A 13077-nucleotide genomic window follows, 5' to 3' on the forward strand; every position below is an offset into this window, starting at 1 on the left:
CATAAACAGACATTCTAACACGGAACGCAGATTTCAAATAAGAATAACTGGCTATACCAGGGGACTGTTTCATAAATCAAGTTTACCAAATAAGCCAGGCTTATTTCAGTTATTCTGACTTATTCTGAATCAAATCAACTGACAATAAGTCGGACTAACTGAAATAAACCTGGCTTATTGGGTAAATTTATTTTATGAAACAGGCCCCTGGTGACCTTGCAAATATTTGCAAACACATTTTTGTATTTTAATACTTTAGTACAGTCAGAAATTATTTATACAGCTATACAGTTGGGTAGTTATATTTCTTTATTTTGTATACTTAACGAGGAACATACTTTTCTTTTCTTTTTTGCAGTTATCTCATGGATAAATAAAATGATCATCATGATTGTTCTAAGGTAATCACACTGTGAGAGTTGAAGACATGGAAAATATGGTATGTGATTTCATTATAATGTAGTATTTAAATTCAATGTTTTACAAGTATAAAAGATAAACAATCTATAAAAAAGTGTTTTTGGTAGTAGACTAATGACATATCTATCCTAGAACATCCCAGAACAGCTATTCTTTGCACTTTAATCCAGTATTTTGCTTAGCTGACCTGCAACTATTTTCTTCTACTCAGAGACGAAGGAACACTCTTGTCTCCAACCCACTGGAGCTTCAGCCCAAAACCAGCAGTGCCATTCGCCGCAGGTTCTCTGGGACACTCCTGCTTCCACCTTTGGCCCGCAGACACCCCACCTTGGATGCCAAGAAGTTAAACTACCTAGAAGCACTGTATAAATCGGCCCTGTCCTGTGCAGATGCCCCAAAAGAAACAGAGTGAGTCATCTTACACACCATAACATTCTCTGCCAAGTAGCTTTAGTTGTACAAAAGTCCCAACTGATGCGGTCAAAGCTATTCTTCAATAGACCTCTGCTGATTGAAGCACATCCTTAGAAATCAAAGACGGACTGCTGCTGTCACGTGCCGAGTGGTTTCCAAAATGAACACTGACACTGTGAGCAAAATGTGACTCTGTTAAATCATGATGCTTATTGTTTTTATATAAGCTGGCATAGTGTGCACCACAGTATTGAATGTCACTGAAAAGGTACAAAGATCTGATCTGACAAGTATTACAGGGCATGAAGAGAGATACGGTATGGACAGATTTTTTTTTTTTTTTTTTTGGAGTGGGAGTGTTACTTCTGATACCTTTTCCGTCTTTTGTATCTAATAAATTTTAATCACTTGCTAGTTCATTGAAAAATGACCTGGGAAAGCAAATGAAAGAAAGGTCATGGATATTTGAGCAGACAGTGGGAACAACTCCTGGGTGCTTCTACACTATCTGTTCTGGTAAAAGGGCACAATGACTCGGAATGAGATCATATGAATACTAAGACAGAAATTCAATACATCCCATATGAACACACTAACATGCTGTATTTGTAAGCATAAAACACGTTTTTTTTTGCTAAACGTGCATTGGTGCAACACCTGATAAAAGTTTTGTTTTGCCACAGCTTGTCTGATTAGCTCTGTTCCTGCTGAGGGAAAGAAACATGTCGTATCAGCTTATAAAGTGGTCAAGATTGTTTTCAGAACATAGCAGCTGGTTTGTTACTTGGTCTACCAGCTCTAACCAGATTAATCCAGGTCTGTCAGGTTTGTCACGGTCCCATCAGCTGATACTCAATTTTCTAAATCAACTTCAAGCAGTTAATGACCGGAAATGGCCAGCATGGTCCAGCTAAAAGCCATAAAACACCTACTAGGATACAACATATAATAACATTATAATTAAATGCTATCACATTATTAGTATACTTCAATATATACTTTTTTTGTAGTTGACCTAACCCGTCTTTCGGATGAGACATTAAACAGAGAAAAGCGCTACCTACATGTTACAAATTATAATCTTAATTTAAAAACAACCACAAATGTTTTGTGTACTGCAGGTGATTTATATTCTTTATAGAGTCTTATTTGTTCATATTTTATTAATATCATCTATAATCGAATTTTCTTTTTTTTTTATATATAAAATTTTAATTTATTTATTTGATTTAGAATTTATGATTAGCCTTTGGATTAAAAACAGTTCACTTCAGGATAGTGTTGACAAGGAAAGTTTGGTTGTTCATTTGTTTTGTTAATTTTTATTCTTATTTGGATTCTGTTCGGTGATTGTATTTATGTGTAAACATCCAATTACATTAGTAGCAGCCTACAAGTCTGTAGTAAATACTGTTAGGCCTACTACTAGTAATAATAATCATATTAATCATCATTTTTATTATTATTGTCAAATTGTTTAATCTGTTTTAGCAATTCTTTTCACGCACTTAAAAACATAGGTGTGTAGTTTTGTATATCTTGGCTTAAGCGCCGCCTACAGTTAAAGGTGCACTTATGGATTTTTGAAAAAATGCTTTTGACCACAGCATTGGACCAAATCACAAAACACACTTGTAGCCAATCAGCAGTAAGGGGGTGTGTCTTGCAATGATAGAAAGAAGAGAGCGCTCAAAAATGAATATTAGCAGATTGACTATAGAGAAAGAGAGATGGCAGATAAAAAAAGAGGAAAATATCAGAGAAACAAAACATTAAAAAGAAGGGTTACAATCAGGCAAGAGGTGGGACCTGTGTAAATATCGGAACAGCATTCCATCGGAGAAAACTGAAGGAGCTCGAGTGAAGGGCTCGAATCGGACGCCGAGGTTGCATTGATTCTTCATGATAGATGAGTAACATTGATTTTGCTTCGTTTCACACAACTTATACATGCTGGCTTTAGTTTCAATATGCTTGTATGTCTTTTTCGTTTTTGTTTCCGTGATCATTGTTGCTATGGTTGTGTACATAGGCCTACTTGTGGGGTGGATATTTCAAAATGGAGCAAGGTCATGTTGGGGTATGGCCATGTATTTTTTTTTTGTGTGTGTGTGTGTGTTTTGTGCTTTCTAAAAATCGCTAAATTGCTTAGTGCACCTTTAAGTTAGTGAAATGCACTGTTGTAAATATCCCTGTCGTAACTGACCCTTGGCCCTGTCCCAAAAGGCATCCTGAACCCTCACAGTCATCCTCTGAGTTCACACTTTCCTGACATCATGCCGCTTTTACTAAAAACGCCCCCATGGGTGGGGTAAACTGCTACCCGATGCTAACTTAAGGTAATTTTGAAATGTAAAGTCCAAATATATTTATACAGTATAAACAGACTAGTTAGAATATATTTGATGGAAAAACAAAGGCGTTTAACCCCACAGACGATGTTTGAAAAACAAATTAAGTCATTCTAACAATATAATTATATTTTTATTAAATACCACGCTCCCTATCTACAGTTATACTGTTCTCATATCATATCATATCTAACTGTGATGTTCTACAAAACCATTAAAACACTTTTTTTGTGTGTGAATTGAAATCCTTTTACATCGCTGTAGCCAATGTGGTCACCATGATTTTGCCAAGTAACACATATTCTTGGATCAACATCTTCTGATGATCCTGAATCAACATTATTGTCCAAAAATATAGGCTTAATGCAATCCTTACCTCTAAACCTAACCTGACCCATAATTTATTCCTAAAATCAGTGTGAAACTATAGCTGATTAGCAAGGGTGTAGAAGCACCTAACCCTGATTGTAAGCCTAAAACAGATATTTTCTGAAAAGTTATAGATCTGAATTCTGATTGGGTGATTGGAATGTTGATCCAGGAACATGTTGTACTTGGTGAAATCACGCTCTCCCAGCCAAAGTAGTCCATAGTTAAAATAAAAAAATACTTTATCTTGGGGTTATTTTGCGAAAAACAGTGGGTTTTCCATCATAATGGTTATATTTCAAGGCAAAAAACAATAACAAATCTCAGATGCTTTAAGCCTGCTTGTATCAGTGTTTAAGTCCTCAGTTGAGTGGTGTGTTAAGCACACGGTGATGTAATGCCCTGGGCGTCACTATATAGCTCTCGCGCTCGCTCGCTCTCTCTCTCTCTCACTTCAGCCGGATTCAAGCAGCATATGTAGACGTTTCGCCTTCTTGTTTGCTGTGAGACTGCCATATGTCTCGGACAGTGTTTGAAATCACCCCGTTTCCTCTGCAGCACCTGAACGAAACGGAGAGTAACTTTGCTTCTGCAAACACGCGGGTTATCTGTCTCTAGCCGTGTAAACTTGCGCTGTTTTGGGTTCAGCACCACTGAAGGCTGAACAGCTCTTCTGAAATTATTATACAGGAATTATACGCGTCCGCGAACTTCGACTATTTAAATACTCCAGACTTCGGAAAGCAGACACGGAGCTGAACTTGTGCAGTGATGGAGTGCTCGGCGCTGAGCAGGGAAGGAGCTGGTTTGGCCAAACCGCCCAAGCATCTCTGGAGGCAGCCCAGAACCCACATCCGAATCAAGCAGCGGAACCACTCCGACACCGAGCGGTACCTGTGCTGCAACCGAGGCACGGAGAAGCACCGCCCGAGTCTGAAAAAACCACGAATGTCCTGGCCGTCTTCTTTTAATAAACGGTAGGTATCGGTTCTTTTGAAATGCAATAGAGTAGAACTTCCTCATGTGAAAAGACAACTTCCCCCTGTGATAGTTGTTTGTATCTCAGTAACTGTGAGGATTTCAGTGAAACGTAGCCTACAGATATTCAAATATTCTTGTTTTGAAAGAGTGGTTTGGTTTCAAACATCCCACAGGCTGCTTAAATTGAATATTTTATGTGCGTTAATATGTCCTCTAAATTGAAATTATAATATCATTGTGGTTTGTAAAAGCTGTTTCAAAAATATAATGGAGGTATGTTTAAATTATTTAATAAAACAGGTCAGTCTACCAGGTAGCAGTTTAAAATTTCAGGTCGGGGCAAGTTGACACATTGATATCTAAGTTGCCACAAAAGTGTTGTATGGTATAATTTTATAAAAATGTGTTAACTTAATTTTTTTATGAACCAAAAATAGAAAAATTTAACCTATTTTTTTTATTATTATTATTCTGTTTGCACAAAAATGTTTTATGATTGTTTTAAATGTAGCTTAAAATCAATTAAGCATATGCATTACACCTACAGACACAGCTGTTTTTCTAAAGTCAATAATAATGTTAATAAACAGCTGGTTTTCATTTTCAACCTACCTGTGACAACATGCCCCCAGCAGTATTTCTCAATAACTTTTTCATTTACAAAGTAACAGTATTACATTTCTAGATTGTTTGTTTCGATATAGACACTGATTTTATAAAATAAACCCACCTTGAAAAATATTTACTGGAATATGAAGCAGGAAGGCCCCAGTCTTCCCTACGCAGCAAAGTGAAATCAGAAATGTTATATGTGTTCCTTTCACCTTTTATTATAGTGTTTCCTTCAGTCGACTCTTTCCTGCTCATTAAATATTGCTACCAATAGCAGTACATTTCATTGAAACCCTTTTGATTAAGCAACAGTTTCATCAGTCACCCACACAGTGCTTTCTTAAAATGAAAGCACAAGTTATGCACAACTTGAGATGTTGTATTAAAAATAGCTGACGGTAAGGCAGCGTATGGTCATTGCACGCCGATCGTTTGCCTTCGAGTTTTGAACAGCACTGAATCACAGAGAGTAAGAAGTAGGTGTACTAAAGTGACTCATAGCTGTGTTTTTACTTGCTCATTGAAGCTTTAACTTTATCTGGATATTAATAATATCAAGCTTTGAGTGTTCTGTGTCATTCATTTTCTTCACATTCTTCACATTACCATGTGGCTGTGCTTTTTTTTTGCACATCTCTTTGTCTTACCCAGAGACTCTGATTCTGCATATCCAGACTCATGTATCAGCCTTTTTATGCTTGTGATAATTCTCTTATAAATGGAAGTGTTTAGACTTAAGACTGATAATGCATCATGGGCTTTTAGGCTATTCCCTGGACACCAAAAAACAATGCCAATGGGGAGGTCCATTGAATTACCTATAGACTTTTAGTCTGATTTAGTTTTTGCTTAAAACAATGGGAAAAGAAAACATGCTTATATTAAATACAGAATATCTCAATAGAGATCGTTAAACTTCATCTTACCTGTGCATGTTTTCAGCTCATCAGTGCTTATTTTTTAATGCAAATAGAGTGTGTGCTCATGGTTGCCAGGTTGGAAAGAGGAAGTGAACCAATGGGACAAAAAAAAAAAAAAAAAAAAGTCGATTTGAGAAAAAAGCTTTGAGTGCTGGATTTGAATAAGCCTTGTAGAGGCTTGTTATCAATGCAAAGTAATGCAAATTCATATATTTTCAGGCTAAATAATCAGATGATTATGCGTAATAAATCAAGAGAAAACGAAATTGTGATCACAATTAAAATATGATTCATCGTGCAGCCCTAGTTATCGTCTATGGATTAAACAGGCCTCAAAAGTCTTTAATTTAGCTTTCTGTGGAATCTCTTGTTTGAGTAAGTTGAGTGGGCAAGGTTTATGTGAGTTTATCATTCTCCATCTGTTCTTCCATCGTTAGTTATCAACATTCATTAGGTCAAAGGTTCTGTAAATACTTGTCCACACTTTTTTTTGGCAGGAATTATATCAATAATTCAAACAAGGATAAATAAAATGAAGCAAGCAAACAGCAATTATGGGATCAAGAACACCAATCCTATATTTTAGTGTAAAGATCAGTAGATAAATATGTTAAAATAGATCAAAAGCTTTGGACGAGTTAAATTATACATTTAAAAAGTAACCATACTATTCTGCAAAATGAATGCATGAATACGCATGACTTAAGTTATTTCTAAATACTGATCTGTTTGCACTTTGGAGAATAGGAGGTTCATATGGTTGAAAATTCATGTACTGTACAAGGAAAGGTAAAATGTAATGAAAGTTTAATATCTTGAGTGATAAAATAAAAAGTATAACAGTAGTATAGTAGAACATAGAACAATATATATATATATATATTTTGCTTCCTGATAAGTTTAGAAAAGTTCATGCAAAAGTGGAAAGTATATTTTGTATCGATGATTTTTCACAACTACAAGTATCCAATAAATTCACCTTTATGTAGAATAAAAACACATTTTTAGGGCCCCTGTTATAAACAATATCTTATTGTGTACATTATGTGAGTGTGCATTTTTCAAGCAATTCTTTAAAAAGCTGAATATTATAGTGCATCCTTCAGAACAAGTAGTATTCAGGTTCCCCGTGTGCTGAATGGTGTGGCTCCATTTTTACCAGCTGATAGATTTCCTGCACCTCTTGTATCCGATGTATCACTCTCTTCAGCACAGATGTGTTGGATTATCTGGGGAAAGCACTGCTGTTCTCTAGACATCTGGGCAAACAGCAGTCATTTACACATTTAAATCACATTGTACTGGTGTCAGGGTGGCTATATTGCTGGCTTAAAATGAGTTGGAATTTAAAAATCCCACACAGAATTACTAGAGGCAACGATATTAATTAAAAAGGTGAACACCTATTAGTATGCAAAAACACCCATGAACCAAAATAATTTTGATAAACCGAATTTATTTGAAAGAATACAGCATAGTTTGCACTATTACATACATTTTAACTTGTAAACATTTAAAAGTAAAAATGTAACATTTTAAAGTGTATTCAACATTCTCTGTTATCCCTTTTCACCAAAATAGTGCTGATTCTCGTGCCAGTGTGTTGCTGAAAACAACGTGCCATGAAATGCTGTGACTGACTCCATAAACTGGCCAGAAACAAACAGTACTGACTCTGAGATTAGAGAACATATTTTAACATCAAAATAAATTCTATTTAGTATTATAAGGGATAAAATCAATTGATGTTTTGCAAGGTAAAAGGCATGTCCATCATGTGATGGAATCATTTTGCTGACTGACATCTCTTCCCAATATATTGCATTTTGTAAAATAATAAATAATAAATTTAAAGCACATTATGTGAAACATATGAAATGAAACGTATACACACCATTATTTAACTTAAAAAGTTCCCCAATTTGGCAGCGCTGGGAATCACTCTATCCTGAAGAGGATGCAAAACGCCTCACTCTGACTGAAACTCAACAGCTGGGTTGCTTTGAGTTTTTTAGAGAGAAGAAATGGATAAAAAATACTGACAAAAGAAAAATGTGAGAAAATTGCTTAATGAAATTAAAATATGCAAAAAAAATTGAAAAATAAAGTTTTAATAATAATTGTAGTAGTAGTAGTATATTAAGACCTATGTTCTACTGTGCAATAGAAAAAGTTTCTGTGGGTTTTTGATATGATGTCAGTTTTTCTCAAATTAAATGGGAAAATGCTCAATAAGTAACCCTCAGAGCAGCTCTGGAGATAAAGTTTGTGCTCATGACCTCATATAGTGAGACAACTAAAACTAATCAAACAATGCAGTTTTATGGATTCTGTAATTCTGTTCGTGTTTTCAGCAACACAGAAAGTGGCCTAATTATGGAAAATATTAACCCCAAACTGGGCCAAATCAATCAAGACTGTTTACCCAACAGTCTTAACTCAGCATTTACGTAAAAAAAAAAAAGTGCTGATTTTGGAAGCGATATGTTATTGATTTAAATGTGGATTTTTCTGGATCTGGAATCCAAGACCAAAGAACAGACTTCTTTCATTTCTCTAGTGGCCTGTCAAGCTCCATTTTTTAATATCTAATCATCATAAAATGAATCCAGCTCCTGACTGCTGCCTCCAGTAATCATTATTGTGTTATAATTGACTTATTACATTCTTTTTTCTTGGTGGCTTCATTTCTCTGTGACTGGCCATTTTTATCGCTAAAGGGCTGATGATACTTTAATTGCATTGTATGCAATTATATTAAGCCATGCTTAATTTCTATTCCACCTATATTCCTGTTAATGCTCAATGCACTGATGGCTTATTAATGAAGCACTGCTTTCAACAGTATTTTGTCCCCAAGTGCATGCAATATCCAAATCTGCATTATGACACTTGATAAAGAAATACAATCTCAATTCCGGTCAAAATATAAGACATTCATTTTGAGGAAAAATCCTTTCCAATTGGTGGTCAGTGCATGCTGAGGTTTTGCCCTCAGGGGCACAGTGTGTAATATAGGTCAGAGCAGAAAAAAATGATACCTCCTGTTCAGGATCAGACAGGGACATGCTTGATCACGCCGCTTCGGTGCACTGAATAACTCTATAAAGCCTGTTCTTCACCTTTTGACTTTAGTAAGAATATATCAGATAAGACATGCCTAACTGAGAGCTGTTTCTGAGCTGAGAGGATCTGAATGTTTCCTGCTCCGTCGAAAGAAGGCCACTTTGTTCCCTTAACTAAAGATTTTCAATGGGATCCTATTTTCTTTTATCATTTCTAAAGGAACATTCATTTCGGTGTGTAATCTTTACATACAGTGTTGGAATCACTGGAAATCACTGTCGTTTGTGACCTTAACTTAGCTGTACTGGCTGTGCTTTTTCTGAATGCTTAATTTTCTGTGCTCTGTTCAGCTCGAAGTGTAACTGCAGAAATGCACTTATCTGTCAGTGCCTGACCATCAGAAAGAGGGTCATTATCTGTCTGGCTGTGAGGACCCATAAGAACCGGACTGACTGTGTTCAGTGCGCCTTATCTCTGTCTCGCTGCAGAAAGTGAGAAGCTTTAGATTTCACAGTTTTCTGTGTGATATTTCTCAGACATCCCCCTGAGGTTTCTTCCTTTTTTCTCTCTCTCTATTTTTTGTGGTACTTGCTAGGACAAGCTTTTACTATTGTTTATTCTTAGGGCTATAAAATTATTATTTTTTTACAAATCAATTTGAGCACAATCCATGACTCTCATGACTATTTAATGGAATTACTTTTGATGCTGATTATTGAAAAATAATATGCTATGCATGTATGCACAACACCGCTACCATTCCAAAGTTTGGGGGTCTTTTAATGTTTTTGAAAGTCTCTTATGCTCAGCTTTATTTGATTTTAAATTCAGTAATATATATATATAATATTAGTTTGAATATATATAAGAATTTAATTTATTCCTGTGATTTAAAATGTCTTTAATGTCTTTGATGAAAATGTACTATTTATATATTAATACTTTTATTCAGCAAGGATGCATTAACTTGACCAAAAGTGAAAGTAAAGAGATTTATAATGTTACAAAAAAAATTATGTTTCAAATAAATGCTGGTCTTTTGAACTTTCTGTTCAGCAAAAAATCCCTAAAATAATTGTCATTGTTTCCATAAAGATATTAAACTCAAAACTGTTTTCAACATTGATAATAATAAGAACCATTATTAATAACCGATAATCATAAGAATAATAAGAATGATTTCTGAAAGATCATGTGACATTGAAGACTGAAGTAATGATGCAGCTTTTTTTTTCTTAGCTTTTTTTTTTCTTTGCATCATAGAAATAAATTATAAACTTTACAGTTTACATTTTTTATGTTTTTACATTTTTAAATATATTAAAAAAATACAGTCACTTTCAATTTGAATACTTTAAACACTTTAATATATATGTATATATGTAATATATATGTATATATATATATATATATATATATATATATATATATATGCACACTTGCAATCACACCACATCCTACGAAACCATGAAACTTTAAGCAGCAGAACATTTTCTCGTGTCTCATAAATATTCTATATCCATTCTTGATGTTCAGACAGTGCTTTCCACTTCTCCATGAGCTCAGCTTTGCCCTTTTATTTCTAGGAATCATGGAGGGGAAGGAACATTTAGATTTATTTGGAGTCGTAAGCCGTGTAAAATCACACACCGCATGTCATGCATCGGGCCTGATTTAATAGAACAGCCTGGTCTTAAATTGAACTGTGATTTACATGAGTGGAATATGATTGCTGGATTTTGTCAAGAGGGCAGATAATGGCATTGGGTGAGATCCATAACACTCCAATACAAATTACAGTCATTTCAGTTGTTTCAAGGGTGTTCTAATTGATAACAGATGCTTCTGCAGAGCGTTCGCCTTCCGGCTCTGGAACCCAAACACGGCTTTGGTCTCCGATCCCCCTCTGCCCACCACATGGTGCTTCATCTGTGAAATTAAACTCATTTCTCATTTGGGGGAGTTGGAGGGGTTAGGATGGGGAGCTGTTGCCAGACACCTCTCTCCACAGGCCACGAGGAAAATAATGGCCAACTCATGTCACGACTGAATATCCGAGCAACATCTGCTCGCCTAGGTTCACCTGACCCGACAGCAGCGCAACCGAATCATCGTTATTAGATCATTAATACTGTCCGTATTATTCCTTCCTCTCGTTGCAGACTCTCACTAGCAATCTCTCTCCCGTCTGTGTCCAGCTGTCCATGTCATTTTTTCTCCCTGAGGATTTCTTCAAAGCTTTGATGTTCGTCTCCGCTCCGTCTTTTCGAAGCATGTCATACATTACCAGTGAAAAGATTGGAATAATTACAGATTTGTAATATTCTCTCATGATCACCAAAGCTGCATTTATTTGTTCAAAAATACAGTAAAACCTATAATATTATTACACTTTAATAGAATTGTTGTGTATTTTAAAATATTTCGAAAAGTTTTTTTTTTTCTGTGATGCAAAGCTGTATTTTCAGCATCATTACTGCAGTCTTTAGTGTCACATGATCTTCAGAAATCATTCTAATATGGTGAATTGCTGCTCAAGACACATTTCTTATTATTATCAATGTTTAAAACATGTCATGCTCCTTAATGATAATGATAGGACATTTTAAAATTATCAAATGTAACAATAAAGGCATTTCTATCATGACAACTATCAGAAGATTTTAGCATGGTAATGGATTTGATAATGTTAATGTATTGGCGAAATAGATCTGCTACGCTGCTGCTGCTGTTGGTTATTGCTCTTGTTGTAAATTATATTTAAATATGCTATTGCCAATGCATACAGAGATACGGTGCTGTGAGTTTTTAAGACATGCTGCTGCTGCACAAATAGCATATAAAATAACCCTTACAGATCTGTGGAGCTGGAGAAGGTGAAGGGTTTCAGAGAAACTCTCAAAGCATGCTTCAAAATGCTCAAGTGGATGCTAACCAGCCTTTTAAATGTAAAGCAGCAAGCTCATTGGCTGTGTATGCAACATGAACCAATCAGCTTGTGCCAAGAGTTTCAAGAAAGAACCAGTCATTTATAATGCAAAATAAAATTCATTTTCTAAAAAATGCTGTTCTTTTGTACTTTCTGATTATCAGTCAATCCTAAAAGATAAAATGCATCTTAATTTCCTCATAAAAATGAAGCATCAAAAACTGTATGCATCACTAATAATAAGAAAAACCATTATTATATAACACCACTGATCATATTATCAGCATATTACAGTAATGATTGGAATAATGCTACTGAAAATGCAGTTTTGCATCACAGGAATACATCCAAATTAAAATACATAAAAAAATAAAACAGTTAATTTAATTTGCAATATTTCACAATATTAAAATTTTTGCATGGTGAGCGTAAAAGACTTTTTAATTACATTTAAAATTACATTTTTTATATTTCTGTTTTTTAAGGTTGTCTCGTTGTAATAATTTGGTGAATGAACTGTTATTTTTTTGTTTCGTCTCAAACGCTTGGCGCCACAGACCCCATAATGCCTCAATGCTCACTCTGAACACAGCGGTGATGTTTGCTAATGCAGCGTGTGCTCTTGAAGGTTTCGATGGTGTTGTGAGTTTAAGCACAGACTTTGTTTGCCTTAATAATGATTAATGCTCCGGCTTGGGTAAAAGCTGCTGCTGCCGGAGTTTGTGTTTGTTAAGTAACTCATCATGCCAGATGCCAAACAGACACTTTATCACTTATTTCTGGTGTTTGATAAGGCAAGCAGTGCCATTACTATTGTTCATGTGTAGGTTTATTGATTTAAACAAACTTCTTAAACAGCTTTAGTGCATAACTTGTGGTTGATTGTCCTATAAATTTAAATAAAAATAAAAAAATCAATTGGTAAATGAATGAATGAATGAATGAATGCATGAATGAATGAATATTGACAAGGGGCTCAAATTATGACTTGGTCAATTTCACAAAACCTATC

At 35.1% G+C, this 13077-nt stretch overlaps 1 protein-coding gene across 2 annotated transcripts in view; it reads left to right on the forward strand.

Annotated features, from left to right (window-relative positions):
- The first annotated feature begins 416 nt into the window (after positions 1-416).
- The window catches only part of LOC113110696 (cAMP-specific 3',5'-cyclic phosphodiesterase 4C), a 52541-nt gene continuing 39880 nt past the window's right edge, over positions 417-13077 (forward strand). Inside the window, exons 1-2 of one of the 2 annotated variants that reach the window (XM_026274833.1) lie at positions 417-439; positions 632-831. In XM_026274833.1, the coding sequence (XP_026130618.1) occupies positions 428-439; positions 632-831 (212 nt within the window). In that variant the 5' untranslated portion in view covers positions 417-427. Of the gene's footprint in view, positions 440-631; positions 832-4020; positions 4535-13077 lie in introns of those variants that run through there. The other variant, XM_026274834.1, reaches the window with a different exon arrangement.

Source organism: Carassius auratus, chromosome 11 (genome assembly GCF_003368295.1).
Source record: "Carassius auratus strain Wakin chromosome 11, ASM336829v1, whole genome shotgun sequence".
NCBI classification, from domain to species: Eukaryota; Metazoa; Chordata; class Actinopteri; order Cypriniformes; family Cyprinidae; genus Carassius; species Carassius auratus.